This window comes from Entelurus aequoreus, linkage group LG06 (genome assembly GCF_033978785.1).
Source record: "Entelurus aequoreus isolate RoL-2023_Sb linkage group LG06, RoL_Eaeq_v1.1, whole genome shotgun sequence".
In the NCBI taxonomy this organism is placed as follows: Eukaryota; Metazoa; Chordata; class Actinopteri; order Syngnathiformes; family Syngnathidae; genus Entelurus; species Entelurus aequoreus.
The window spans coordinates 16,679,595-16,695,524 of NC_084736.1; the positions used below are offsets into that span (position 1 = coordinate 16,679,595).

The 15,930-nt window shown below is 41.3% G+C and overlaps 1 protein-coding gene across 5 annotated transcripts in view; it reads left to right on the top strand.

The window, feature by feature from the left end:
* Positions 1-15,930, top strand: part of LOC133651888 (disintegrin and metalloproteinase domain-containing protein 11-like) — a 77,196-nt gene that overhangs the window by 3,167 nt on the left and 58,099 nt on the right. For 2 of the 5 annotated variants that reach the window (XM_062050096.1, XM_062050092.1), the window contains exons 2-4: positions 2,921-3,228; positions 3,352-3,431; positions 6,979-7,172. In XM_062050096.1, coding sequence (XP_061906080.1) covers positions 3,371-3,431; positions 6,979-7,172 — 255 coding nt within the window. In that variant the 5' untranslated portion in view covers positions 2,921-3,228; positions 3,352-3,370. The remainder of the gene's footprint in view (positions 1-2,920; positions 3,229-3,351; positions 3,432-6,978; positions 7,173-15,930) is intronic. The other 3 variants (XM_062050093.1, XM_062050094.1, XM_062050095.1) reach the window with 3 other exon arrangements.

A 15,930-nucleotide genomic window follows, 5' to 3' on the forward strand; every position in this document is an offset into this window, starting at 1 on the left:
TTTACACGAAATCTGTATTTTCAGACAAGTCTTGTAAAGACGATTACATTGTTATAAGTATACTATTCCTGTGATAGGTACTAAGTAAGTTATGGATTTTTAAAACCAGTGAAAATGCTCTAATTTCTGGTCAACTTCTTAAATACAAAGTCAATGGGGCTCAGATGAAGCCAGCAGGACCACATCATCCGCAAAAAGCAGAGACCTAATCCTGCAGCCACCAAACAGGATTCCTTCAACGCCCTGACTGCGCCTAGAAATGTTGTCCATAAAAGTTGTAGACAGAATTGGTGACAAAGGGCAGCCCTGATAGAGTTCAACCCTCACTGGAAACTGGTCAGACTTACTGCCAGCAATGCGGACCAAGCTGTGACTCTATGAGAGAGCGAACTGCCACAATCAAGCGAATAATAGGCAAAATTCCCAAAAAACTGTATTTCCCCTTATAGTATGATTTGTTTTTTTTTTTAAATCTTATCAGTCACAGAAAATGAGTAGATAAAATAAAGATAAAAAGTAGTGACCTAGTGCCTCCACAGCGGTAAATTCGGCAAGAAAATTATGATTTAAACTTAAATTTAAAGGTGTTGCTTCATTTAAGTAAAGTAATTTTTAGACCTGTACTTTGATTTTGACTCGAGTAAAATGTCAGCAAAATCACTGCACTTGTATTCAAGGACAATATTTTAGTCTTCTTTTTCACCTCTAGTTATACATCACTATGCTGCAGATCAGTGGTGGAACAATTCACATGACTGGGTCTTTTAAACCGTGTGCTATGGAGTGGATAGACCAAGCTGTTGGCTCGGTGGTCAGCACACTCGCCTCTCATGCCTAGGTACGTGCCTCGCTCGGAGCAGTAGGAAAAACTCAACGCAGCCGAGAGAGAGTACACAACCACTACACTTGCTCTCTTTATTACCTTTTCTTTGCACTTTGCTGCTCCACCTTAATGTTTATATGAACTGCCACTCATGGTAACTTCTTAGTGAAAATGCTCTGTTGGCAAGTGACGGAGACAAGTGCATTAACCGATTAATTATAATTGGTTTTACAGAAATGTATTATTAAATAAGTAATTGATTTAAAATCACATTTAATTATTGTAATATATAGTTATAAAAATAATTATTGTTTTCATTAAATTCATTGTTTCATGATTTATAAGGGTGTGAATCTTTGGGCACCTAACAATTCGATCAGATTCCTGGGGTGTCCTATTTGATTAAGAATCGATTCAACACGATTCTCGATTAAAAGTGGTTCTCGCCATTATTATTTTGTATAATAATTTTAATGAAACTTTTTCAAAACTGTTTACATGTTAGAAAAACTGGTTGCATGGAGGTGGCTTAAAAACGTTTTTTAAATAATTGATTCTAATTAAAAGGGATATCGATTTTTTTAAATGATCAATCAATCAAAGTGTATTTATATAGCCCTTAATCACAAGTGTCTCAAAGGGCTGCACAAGCCACAACGACATTCTCGGCTCAGATCCCACATCAAGGCAAGAAAAAACTCAACCCAATGGGATACAATGAGAAACCTTGGAGGGGACCGCAGATGTGGGGACCCCCCTGGGCGACCGATGCAATGGACGTCGAGTGGATCTAGTTAATAGTGTGAGAGTCCAGTCCATAGTGGGGCCAGCAGGAGATCATCTTGAGTCATCATCATCGGCGGTCACTCGAACGAGTATGACGATCCTCCTGGTAGGGGTGTATCCCTTTTATGGAGGATGCCTGTGCGTGACTTTGTTTTACGTGGGGAGACTGGTGCACAGACAATCACCACACAATCCTTGACAGAATCGGGTCAGGGTCCAGTGGCATGGAGTGCAAGACGACTGGGGACCATTTTCTGCTGCAGCCTTCTTCCGCCATCGCAGCCGTTGTGGTAGTTCTTAAATCTACCGTCTTCCGCCTACTCCGCCGTTGAGGTCTTCACCGTATCCTTGGCTAGGGGGCAGTCAGGTACTAGGCCTTTGCCAAGGGCCACTTGGGGTAACAGTAGTAAGGGGGTTAACCTCCTAGTGCCCCAAGATCCCATAGAGGAGCCTCCACTGCCGGATGCACTTTAACGTCATGCCCAGGACATCTTGAGTAGAGACAAGTCAGCAGCACAGAGACGTCCCCAACTGATGCACAGATGAGTGGTCGAACCCGGGTCCCGACTTTGAACAGCTAGCGAATCATCTGTGGTCACCAAATAACCTCTCCACGCAGGTGAGGGGGCGGAGCAGAAAAGAGAAGGCAGATCAACTGGTCTAAAAGGGGGATCTATTTAAAGGCAAGCGTATACAAATGAGTTTTAAGATGGGACTTAAATGCTTCTACTGAGGTAGCATCTTTAACTGTTACCGGGAGGGCATTCCAGAGTACTGGAGCCCGACTAGAAAACACTCTATAACCCGCAGACTTTTTTTGGGCTCTGGGAATCACCAATAAGCCGGAGTTCTTTGGACGCAGATTTCTTGCCGGGACATATGGTACAATACAATCAGCAAGATAGGATGGAGCTAGACCGTTTAGTATTTTATACGTAAGTAGTAAAACCTTAAAGTCGCATCTTAAGTGCACAGGAAGCCAGTGCAGGTGAGCCTGAAAAGGCGTAATATGATCATGAAAATGATGAATTGATTCAGAATCAGGAAGAGAAAAATACCGATTTGGATGTGAATTGATTTTTCTGTGCACCCCTAATTTAATTTAATTATTCCGCCCGAATGCAGCTGAGATAGGCTCCAGCATCCCCCACGACCCCGAAAGGGACAAGCGGTAGAAAATTGATGGATGGATGGATTTCACGATTGTATTATTTATTTCATGATATAATTTATTATTTCATGAACCTGTGTGTTCCAACTCACGTAATATGTCAATATTTAAAAAAAATAATAATTATTGATTACAAATAGGAAGCAGCAGACCGAGCAAGGCTGCATGGCAACGGTGGGCGGGGCCTCGCTCAGATAGTGGGCGGACCCCCACGTGCCCTGCCTGCTCACGCAGCAACCATCTTCCGCATACCGCAGACCAGTGCGCACGCACGCCGAGCCACGCACGCACACGCACGCTGCGGAGCGATGCATCCGCGGTGCGCGCCCTCTTCCTCACCGATCCTCCTCATCCTCGGTATTGATCAGGCGAAGCTCCGCGATGCTTCCATGTCTACCTCGCACAGATGTCCGTGATGGCCGCAGAGGAGAGCTGACGATGAGAGCAGGTGCACCTTGGCACATTTAGAGCTTTACCAGTACGATTTGATTTTTTTCACATCTTTTTTCTCCCCCCTCCTCGTCTTCTTCCGTGCTTCGGTGGCATTTTGCGGGCCTGGATGCGGTGACAGGCGGGAATGTGTGACGACCATGCTGGCGGTGCGGTGCTTCTTGCTCTTTGCTGCAGTGGGCGAGCGGCTGGCGGTGTCAGGTAAGACCCGATGATTGGCAGTTGCAGGAGGAGGGGGTGTCTGCAGCCATACCATCGTTCCACTTGCCTTACAGCATCAATACTGGGTTTAGTTCTGCATGTTTTTCTGCATTGACACATCTCTACCGCAGTGAACTCTTGCTTTTAAGCCAATAAGAATGAACGTCTGAACTTGTGCAACTCTAATGCATTGTTGTTTGCATGCTACAATAAGGTGTAAAAGCTGTTATTTTTCATCACACACTTAGGCTGCAATAATAGCTGCTCAGTGCACACTCATTTAAAGTCATTTATCTTTTTTTACAGTGGTTAGCACAATTGCCTTGCAGCAAAAAGGAGGTTTTGAATCTGTGTCAGTGCAGCAGCTGTCTTGCACTTTCTCATCTTGTGTGGGTTGTCTTTGGATATTTCCTCCCACAGTCCAAAAACATGCATGCCTTCTTCGTTGAAGATGCTAAATTGTCGTCAAAGTGCACAATAACATGCATGCTAGCTTCATTAAATATGTTAAATTGTCACCGGTGTTTACAAAACATGCGTGCTAGCTTCATTGCTAAATTGTCACCAAAGTTTACAAAAAACACACATGCCAGATTCATTGAAAACTAAATTGTCACCAATGTAAACAATAACATGCATCCTAACTTCATTGAAGACAAAATTGTCATTAATGTTTACAATAACAAGCATGCTAGCTTCATTGAAGAAGTTAAATTGTCACCAATGTTTACAAAAACATGCATGCTAGCCTCATTGAAGACTAAATTGTCACCAGTGTTTACAAAAACATGCATGCTAGCTTATTTTCTATTTTGTCACCAATGTTTACAAAAACCCAAATGCTGGATTCAATGAAAACTAAATTGTCACCAATGTATACTATAACACGCATCCAGACTTCATTGAAGACAAAATTGTCGCTAATGTTTACAATAACAAGCATAATAGCTTCACTGAATATGTTAAATTGTCACCAATGTTTACAAAAATATGCATGCTAGCCTCATTGAAGACTAAATTGTCACCAATGTTTACAATAACACGCATCCTGACTTCATTGAAGACAAAATTGTCACTAATGTTTACAATAACAAGCATAATAGCTTCATTGAAGATGTTAAATTGTCACCAATGTTTACAAAAACATGCATGCTAGCCTCATGACTAAATTGTCACCAATGTTTACAATAACAAGCATAATAGCTTCACTGAAGATGTTAAATTGTCACCAATGTTTACAAAAACATGCATGCTAGCCTCATTGAAGACTAAATTGTCACCAATGTTTACAATAACACGCATCCTGACTTCATTGAAGACAAAATTGGCACTAATGTTTACAATAACAAGCATAATAGCTTCATTGAAGACGTTAAATTGTCACCAATGTTTACAAAAACATACATGCTAGCCTCATTGAAGACTAAATTGTCACAAATGTTTACAATAACACGCATGCTAGCTTCATTGAAGATGTTAAATTGTCACCAATGTTTACAAAAACATACATGCTAGCCTCATTGAAGACTAAATTGTCACCAATGTTTACAATAACAAGCATGCTAGCTTCATTGAAGATGTTAAATTGTCACCAATGTTTACAAAAACATGCATGCGGTCCTCATTAAAGACTAAATTGTCACCAGTGTTTACAAAAACATGCATGCTAGCTTCATTGAAGACTGAATTAGCACCGATGTTTACAAAAACATGCATGATAGCTTCATTAAATATTTTTAATTGTCACCAGTGTTTACAAAACATGTGTGCTGGTTTCATTGCTAAATTGTCACCAATGTTTACAAAAACACACATGCCGGATTCATTGAAAATTAAATTGTCACCAATGTATACAATAACACGCATCCTTTTTTTTTTTTTTTTTTTTTTTTTTTTGTCCTGTCCAGCTTATCAGGCAAATTTTTTTGTTGTTTTTTTGTCCTGTCCAGCTTATCAGGCAAATCATATAGTTGATGTAGATGCCCATATCGGCTGTTCAGATTTACTTTGGGGGCGGCGTGGCGAAGTTGGTAGAGTGGCCGTGCCAGCAATCGGAGGGTTGCTGGTTACTGGGGTTCAATCCCCACCTTCTACCATCCAAGTCACGTCCGTTGTGTCCTTGAGCAAGACACTTCACCCTTGCTCCTGATGGCTGCTGGTTAGCGCCTTGCATGGCAGCTCCCGCCATCAGTGTGTGAATGTGTGTATGAATGGGTGAATGTGGAAATACTGTTAAAGCGCTTTGAGTACCTTGAAGGTAGAAAAGCGCTATATAAGTATAACCCATTTATCATTTATTTACAAAAGAGAAGTGTAGGATACTTTTCTTGTTGCCTTAATTGTATTTGACTTTATTAAATGTATTTATATTATTATTTGGTGCAGCCGGGACGGAGCAGGAGGGGATAGAAAGAGGAAAAAAAGGAAGACATAGGGGGAAATTGTGGGGACGAGGGGGATTAGACAGAGAGACAAAAACAACAACAACTGCAAACACAACAACAATAGAGCAACATCAGCAAATACGATATGTACAAATATGATGGTAAAAGTGATAGCAAAGAAGCAGTTAGCAAAATAAATAATAATACAGAAATGACAATGAGCATTATTACACTACAGCAATACAAATACCAATAGAAATAGCGCTATTGATAATGAACAATACCAATAATTTACCTCTATTATCAACAATACAGTTGTTCAAATGCAACAATACATATACGTAACAATAACTAGAAATACAAAAGAATGCAGAAAAATGGAGGGAGGGAAAGAAAGAGAAGCAACCTATATTAACCTTGTAGATTGTTATAGTAACAATACGTTAAGCTTTATCAGTGTGCCATGTGTTATCCAGTTTACCCTAGGGTAACAACGTTAATTTATGTTTGATGAAACATGATTATGTTAATAATATGTTAAATTGATGTGTTTACAAAACATGCGCGCTCGCTTCATTGCTAAATTGTCACCAATGTTCACAAAAAACATACATGCCGGATTCATTGAAAACTAAATTGTCACCAATGTATACAATAACACGCATCCTAACTTCATTGAAGACAAAATTGTCACTAATGTTTACAATAAAAAGCATGTTAGCTTCATTGAAGATGGTAAATTGTCACCAATGTTTACAAAAACATGCATGCTAGCCTCATTGAAGACTAAATTGTCACCAGTGTTTACAAAAACAGGCATGCTAGCTACATTGCTAAATGTTCTTATCAAGTACATCCATTTTTTGTTGCACTTAGTGTCATGTGCTGCAGCTGACTGGATTGGTCACTCGTAAATCACACGACACCTACACACAAAAAACACTGACATTCACACTTACTGTATGAAGAATTTACAGTCTCTTATTAGCCCAAAATACATATTGTGGGGATGGGAGGAAGTTGTAGTACCCAGAGAAATCCAGATCTGGATCTCCAGACTGTATGCAGATACTCACATGATGCCCCTTCATTAACGGCACTAAAACAAGCATGCTTGCTTCATGGAAGACGCTAACATTTGTCTGTCCTGTCGTCTTGTCCAGGTGTGACCTGGAGCCCAGGCCAGGATGGGGGAGGCACGTGGGTCGGCTCCTCCTGGTCCGGACAAGCCGAGGGCAGCGACACAGCGGCCCAGGTGACCTATCCCAAACGTCTGGTCCGAAGGATTGAGTCTGATAAGGAACTGGCTCATGCGCAACTGGATACCAGGGTGAAGAACAACAAGCAACACGCCTCGGTGAGTTGATACCCAGAATGTATCTACAGTGAATCTGGATTACTTTTGGCCTCATCCCTTTACTTAAAGTGTGAGTGAAGAATGCACTACCGACCTGATAAGAACCGATACGTCCTAAAGAGAAATAGATGATTCAGTACTATCTGTTTACAGATGCTACCCAGTGGTTGTTTGAGCACACTGCAGCTAGGCCTGGATAGTCCTACTCCTTAATGCTTCGGTCACACGCAGTATTCCCACAGGATTGAGGCAAAAATGCATCCCTACCTACTGTATATCTCTGCGCCTGTCCGCCTTCTCACATGTCACACCTGCCGTATGTCTTTTTCAATTAATCAATCAATGTTTATTTATATAGCCCTAAATCACAAGTGTCTCAAAGGGCTGTACAAGCCACAACGACATCCTCGGTACAGAGCCCACATACGGGCAAGGAAAACTCACCCCAGTGGGACGTCAATGTGAATGACTATGAGAAACCTTGGGGAGGACCGCATATGTGGGTAACCCCCCCCCCCCCTCTAGGGGAGACCGAAAGCAATGAATGTCGAGTGGGTCTGACATAATATTGTGAAAGTCCAACACATCAGCGAAAGTCCAGTCCATAGTGGGGCCAGCAGGAACCATCCCGAGCGGAGACGGGTCAGCAGCGTAGAGATGTCCCCATCCGATGGACAGGCTAGCAGTCCACCCCGGGTTGGGAGCAGAGTAGAAAAGAAAATGTCCCACCTGTATCTCAATATGCCTGTTCTGAATGTATGCCTCACCTTTGAGTCTACCTATGTTCGCCGATGTCACATCAATTCCTTACATGCCATTGTCGTATTTACAGTATGTCTCCATCACGTCTCCACCTGCTATGTCACATGACTTAATCGCTTGTCAATGCCATAGTTATGGCACCTGTGTCATATCTACACCTCTACCTATGTCTTGCCAGTCAACCAATATGCATGCATTTAAAGGCCTACTGAAACCCACTACTACCGACCACGCAGTCTGATAGTTTATATATCAATGATGAAATCTTAACATTGCAACACATGCCAATACGGCCTGGTTAACTTATAAAGTGCAATTTTAAATTTCCAGGCAAACTTCCGGCTGAAAACGTTTCGATATGATGACGTTTGCGCGTGACGTCAACAGTGGAAGCGGAAGTATTCGGAGCCCATTGAATCCAATACAAAAAGCTCTGTTTTCATTTCAAAATTCCACAGTCTATCCTTCCAGTCAGGGACTTATTTGTTTTGTTTCTATATGCAGTAAAGACCGATGTTATCACATTAGCTCCGTAGCTAAAGAGCTTCACTGATGTATTGTCGTGGAGATAAAAGTCACTGTGAATGTCCATTTTGCATTCTCGACTCTCATTTTCAAGAGGATATAGTATCCGAGGTGGTTTAAAATACAAATCCGTGATCCACAATAGAAAAAGGAGAGAGTGTGGAATCCAATGAACCCTTGTACGTAAGTTACGGTCAGAACGAAAAAAGATACGTTCTGCACTGCACGCTAGTCCTTCACTTTCACGTTCCTCATCCACAAATCTTTCATCCTCGCTCAAATTAATGGGGTAATCGTCGCTTTCTCGGTCCGAATCTCTCTGGCTGCTGGTGTAAACAATAGGAAAATATGAGCAGTCCTTCCTCCGGTGACGTCACGCTACTTCCGGTAGGGGCAAGGCTTTTTTTTATCAGAGACCAAAAGTTGCGAACTTTATCGTCGTTGTTCTATACTAAATCCTTTCAGCAAAAATATGGCAATATCACGAAATGATCAAGTATGACACATAGAATGGATCTGCTATCCCCGTTTAAATAAAAAAAATTCATTTCAGTAGGCCTTTAATTCCACCTATCTCTACGTCTAGTTTCACTTACAGTATGTGTTCACCTGTGTCACTCTTAATGTATACTCTACAGTAGAACATCAATTTACTTAAAGTAAATACGGACTGCCGCCGCGCACAGTCGCACACTGTCAGGTTCAAACACTGATCATATCTATTAAACAGGACAAGAAGCAAAGAATCAAACAGAGACAGAATTCAATTTGGCTCAGTGAGGAGAAACGTGTACATCTGTACCATTGTACAGTGTCATTACGCTCTGCCAAAAGATTGTACGCCTCTTTTATTTGGACTTTCCCTGATTACATGGCAACAGCTGTTTCTAAAGGGACGGGGTCGTAAACAGCCATCACCTTTGATTATAAAACAGTTCAAAAGAAAAGGTCGGTTAAAAAAAGAGGTCGTAAAAGAGTTAAAAAAAGAGGTTGTAAAAAAGTTTTAAAAAAGAGGTCGTAAAAGAGTTAAAAAAAGAGGTGTCTGGAACTTGGGCAGATCCTGCTTTCTCTCCGCTTTGTAGTTCTTTGGTTAAAACAATATCTTTCTGTTGATTACAATACATGAAAGAAACAGAACACCTTCATGTTGCTTCCCATCCTACACAGTGGAATTTTACAAGACTTCTTCTTGGTAGGTTCAAAGACAGCTTTTGCCTTCTCGCCGGGAACTCATTTCAACACAAAGTTTTGTGATAACTTAGATACAATTATTCTGACACACACAGTTTTAAATCACAAAATTTCATAACTTTAACAACTACAGTTCCTACAAAGATTACGAATGAAAAATAAAATCCACTTTACCTTGTTGGTTAATATTCTTGGCCTGCAGCAGAAGGGAGGGGTAAGGGGGAGGAGGCTGTGTCGACAACGCTGTGGTTGCTTCCTGAATATTTCAAACCACACACAGGTTGTTCATGGGGATGGGTAGGGTACCGTATCCTGCCAGTCCTACGTAGAATCCAACAGTGCCATGCTTCGGTACCTAGGTTGCGTGTGACACCACGCCCTGTTTCCAACTGACTTCGGCACTCGGCGATCATTCCAGCAGCACTAAGAGTGGATTTAGCCAAACTACCTCTCGGTAATGTTGCAATTTTCACTGTCAGCAGAGAAATTTACTCAAAGAACACTCTAGCGTAAGTTAGGTTAGGCTCCACTTTTCCAAATATGTGCAAGAGTGATGCTAATATAAATTGGCTTTGCCATTGACATGCTACTGATTAGCATTAGCCATTTTACATGTCAATTTCAACACTTCCAAATTTGTTAATGAAAACTGAAGCTGAGATGGATGTTACAATCAAACAGCTGGTGTGTAATAAATACAATATAGTATTGACACTTTTTAGGGCGCAACAAAAATCATAAAAACACCATAAACTATACACTACTGCCATATGACGTCTTGGACTAGCAACTGTAATTGCAACTTAATGTCATACTTGAAAATGGTATGATGATAATAAAACAAGATATAACAACTGGACAGCAGTTATCATAATCAGTACATTTTTAAATGTTGTGATAAAAAAACAAGATTTTATCATCAAAAACAATATTTGTTACACTCACTAAAGTACCATCTCGAGTTGTTAATTGCTTTCTTTGGACTTATTGAGCTTGCAAAACTAAAAAACTACCATAAAAAGGATAAAACAAATTTTTAAACCGCACACAAAGTAGCCCATTAGCACAACAACAACTATTTTACCTCCGGGTACCATTAAAGAAACCTTGACCATCACCTTGAATGAGCAGTGAGCACCGAGATCAATCAGCCTAATGGATGTGCTGCCGGGCACAGAAGAACTGCGCTGCAGGCACACAATGGGTGTATGTTTTTATTCGGTCTAGGGCTGGGAAGTATACTGGTGTTATAGTTAATACCGGTATAGTTTAGAAAGCGGTATATATTTGAGGCATTATCGCCATTATGTTCCTTTGTTGCGGCCGGTACGGTGCGCTGCCGCCGGGGTGCGGGAAGGATTCGGCGGACGGGAAAGGTCTACCGCACATTGCCAACCCCCCGCCACATTCACCTTTGTGCACAGCCGACGTACCCTCACCGTAGCTCCAGCGGCTGACAGGGACAGATGGCGGCTCCTTTTTTGTTAACCAGAGGTAACACAAGCCGGTGAAAAAGATTAAACAGAACAGCCGACAAAACAGCTGCTGCAGTGGTAACAGCTAAAGCTAACAAATACAGTGACATCACACGTCGCTTGGCAACAGACATGGCCTTTTAAAGGTACACATATTTACACACCCGCTGCTATCACATGAAAATTCTCTAAACTGCATAATATTACTAGTGTTTTTTAAGTAACACATTATTTACTTTCCCTAGTAATTAATTACATGTATTAAAAAGTAATTATGTTGGTCATTAAATTACTTTTTTGGTTAAGTAACGTGTAATTATAATTACCTTTTAAAAGTAATTTGAGAACACTGGTAGTAACGGTAATGTGGTGTTGAGTCTAAACTTTTTGATTGATTGATTGAGACTTTTATTAGTAGGTTGCACAGTGAAGTACATATTCCGTACAATTGACCACTCAATGGTAACACCCGAATAAGTTTTTCAACTTGTTTAAGTCGGGGTCCACGTTAATCAATTCATGGTAACTAAACACTTTGTTTAAAATATCGTTATATATCGTATATCACGATACTACCTAAAACCTACCTAAAAATATCGGGATATTCGGGACAAATATCGGGACGAGATCTGACCAGTCGTAAGTATGAGCAAGAACTGATGAAGCCTACTCGGATGAGTGGCGAAACGTCTTAAGACGAACCAAACAGTCTAGTTGCGATCGATTGAATGCCCTGAGATATCGGGATATCAGTTTTGGTCCCTATCGCCCAGGTCTGTGGTTCATAAATCCAATAGTTCATACTGTGGCTGTGAATCTTTGGGCACATAACTATTAGATTCAGAATCCATCCAAACGGATTGCAGGTTCAAAAAGCTCCTTCTGGTTCCACGGAGATGGCCTAAAATGTCCATTTAAAAATACTGTATTTGTTTATTCATCTATTTGTTTAATCGATTTTTAAAAATTGAGGAATTGATTTAGAATCGCGATGAATGAAAATTGCGATTAGGATGTGAATGAATTTTTTTGTGCACCCTGAGTTTGTGAAATGAGGGGTTTCAAATATGTAGATTTCACTGTATCTCTACACACGTCTGTATCGTTGTCTTTGTCTCTCTCAGCTATGTATCACTTGTTTGTGTTGACTTATATCTATCTACCTGTGTCACACCTGGTAGCTTGCCTCTCAATCAATCAATCAATGTTTATTTATATAGCCCTAAATCACAAGTGTCTCAAAGGGCTGTACAAGCCACAACGACATCCTCGGTACAGAGCCCACATACGGGCAAGGAAAACTCACCCCAGTGGGACGTCAATGTGAATGACTATGAGAAACCTTGGAGAGGACTGCATATGTGGGTAACCCCCCCCCCTCTAGGGGAGACCGAAAGCAATGGATGTCGAGTGGGTCTGACATAATATTGTGAAAGTCCAACACATCAGCGAGAGTCCAGTCCATAGTGAGGCCAGCAGGAACCATCCCGAGTGGAGACGGGTCAGCAGCGTAGAGATGTCCCCATCTGATGAACAGGCTAGCGGTCCACCCCGGGTTTGGAGCAGAGCAGAGTAGAAAAGAAAAGAAAAGAAACGGCAGATCAACTGGTCTAAACAGGGAGTCTATTTAAAGGCTAGAGTATACAAATGAGTTTTAAGATGAGACTTAAATGCTTCTACTGAGGTAGCATCTCTAACTTTTACCGGGAGGGCATTCCATAGTATTGGAGCCCGAATAGAAAACGCTCTATAGCCCGCAGACTTTTTTTGGGCTCTGGGAATCACTAATAAGCCGGAGTTCTTTGAACGCAGATTTCTTGCCGGGACATATGGTACAATACAATCGGCAAGATAGGCAGGAGCTTGACCGTGTAGTATTTTATACGTAAGTAGTAAAACCTTAAAGTCGCATCTTAGGTGCACAGGAACCCTGGGGAACTCCGCACGTTACCTTAACATAGTCCGAGGTCACATTGTTATGGGAGACACACTGCATCCTGTCAGTAAGATAAGAGTTCAACCAAGACAAGGCTTAAGTCTGTCATCCCAATACGCGTTTTGATACGCTCTAATAAAATATTATGATCAACAGTATCGAAAGCGGCGATAAGATCAAGAAGCAGCAACATAGATGAAGCATCAGAATCCATCGTTAGCAATAGATCATTAGTCATTTTTGCGAGGGCTGTCTCCGTAGAGTGATTTGCCCTGAAACCGGATTGAAAAGGTTCACAGAGATTGTTAGACGCTAAGTGTTCATTTAGCTGCTGTGCTACAATTTTTTCGAGGATTTTCGAGATAAACGGAAGGTGGGACACCGGCCGGTAGTTTACCAGGAGATCAGGATCGAGGTTAGGTCTTTTGAGTAGAGGATGAATAACCGCTTTTTTGAATGCTAGGGGAACAGTGCCAGAGGAAAGTGATAAGTTTATAATATTTAACACTGATGGACCTAATAATACAAAAAGCTCCTTGATAAGTTTCCCAGGAATTGGGTCAAGTAAACATGTTGTTTGTTTTGTCCCATTTACACATTTTGACAATTCCTCCAATGTTATTTCATCAAAGAGAGAGAAACTATTTTGGAGGGCAGTGTCCGTCGTATATACAGTCGTATTTGTGTTAATAGAACCCAGTTGTAGCTGAGATGCATTGTCTTTAATCTCTTTTCTAATTACTTCAATTTTCTTATTAAAGAAATTCATAAAGTTTTACTGGGAGAAGTCCCTTGTTGGGTTAGCGATGCTACTGTACTAAACATAAATTTAGGATCATTTTTGTTGAGGTGGATGAGATTTGAGTAATATTTAGCTTTAGCTGAGGTAAGCATGCGTTTATAAGTTATTAAACTATCACACCATGCTTGATGGAAAACCTCAAGTTTAGTCGCACGCCATTTGCGTTCCAGCTTTCTACATGATAATTTCTGGGCTTTAGTTTCTTCTGTAAACTATTGGGTACGCCTTTTAGGGGCCCTTTTTAGCTTTAGCGGTGCTACTATATCAATGGTGTCGCGCAGGGCGTCATTAAAGTTGTTAGTGAGGTTATCAATAGAGCCCACATAATTTGGGAATGGTGCCATTACAGAAGGCCTCTTGCAACTGTCAGCTATTCCTCACCAATGTCCACCTTCACTTCTCCACGCTGTGCCTTCAGCTGCGTCACGCCTGTCTCAACGTACTGTCTTCCTCACCTTGGTCGCCGCCTATTTTTTATGTCTCCGTTTTGTGTCTGTGATACTGGGCAGTAATTGTAACGGTTCTTAGTTGTCAGAACGTATAAGACACAGGCGTGTTGAGTCACACGTCCATGTTGACGTGTGCGGGGGCGTGAAGGTATAGCTGCCCGTCTCCCTCTTGCTGTGTAGAACATCTCTGCAGCTACTCAGGCTTGACGCTGCAAGGCGTTTAACGTCTCTACCAATGCTTTCAGACCCACTTAGTCGAGGAGAATCACCTCCAGAATGTCAAAGCCTCACTGCCTCCGACGGCGCCATAACGCCTCCTGACTTTAGCGTGCATGTTGCCTCCATTGCCTTCACATTCCATCATCAGGCCGCCCTGCTGGGGCTCCCTGCGCCTTCATTTATTCAGTGGCGTGTAGGAAGTATGTCCCCATTAATTATGGAGCTGGTCCAAGAACGTCCCACTTCTTGTCTGCGTCAAGGCGATCCGAGGGTGTTCCAATGAAATCGTCGCTTCCTGTCACATGGCCGAGCGGCGTAGTAAAGACGATGCTGTGCAGGCAGCGGATCTTTGGACGCGGTTTTGTGAAATCTGTGTCCCGCTTGTCCTGACCTGCAGCGTTTTGTTAGCTGAAATATTTAAGAAGTGGGGTTTGGGGATTGGGATAAATTTAGAAACAGAGTGGATTTTTTTTCTTCCTTGTACGTCATACACTATAATAGAAACTAGGGATGTCACAATGTGGTCCATTTTTGGCCCACCGTTTGCTTTTTATGGGCCTACTATGAAGATGATATATTATTAAATGTCGCTTAAGTGTTTTCGTCTAATGGCATAGCATCTACATTGGATTAATATTTGCACATTACGGGTCTGATATATTAAGATCTAAATACCACGCGCTAAACAGCGTGTGCAATCTATAAAATAGTGTGTATTATTGATGGGTGTGTTGCGTGTGATCTACTAAGACTGCGTGTGCAATTGTAAAGTGGTGAAGACCGCTTTTTTTAAATGAGGTATCTGCATGTACCACAGAGACACTCTCATTTACTGCACGTGCATCTTATCATGCTCCTACCTGTGGTGTTTGGCTATGTTTTCAAACAAGCAGGAGAAATGTACAGGCATGTGATTTTTCCGTCTAAAGTCGGAATTCCGTCTTTTTTAATCTCGGGGAAAAAAAAAAAAATTATCTTCCGTTTTTCCGTTTTTTTTTTCCGACCCTAAATCAAGATTCGAGACTTAGTTTATATTACGCCGTAGTTAATTGGTCGATATGTTCCTTGTGACCAATCAGGACATCTGTTATGAATGATGACGTTAATAAAATACAATTTTCCATATGTAAACTATGTCGGTTCTCGAGAGAAAGGACGCTTTACGAGTAAAAGAAATTGATAAACATGTCAAAAATAAGTTTCCATGTGACTGGATGGAAAGGGAAATCACTGATACTGTTGGGAAGAAGGAAGTTACGACTTTGTTCGGTGATTTTATTCGGAAAATCGATCGTCCCGGAAAGGTTTTGTGCACGTGGTGTCATGATAATATTGACTATGGATCACGAGGTTTCAAGGCTTTGGAAGTACATGCGAAACGCCAAAAACATATGAAACA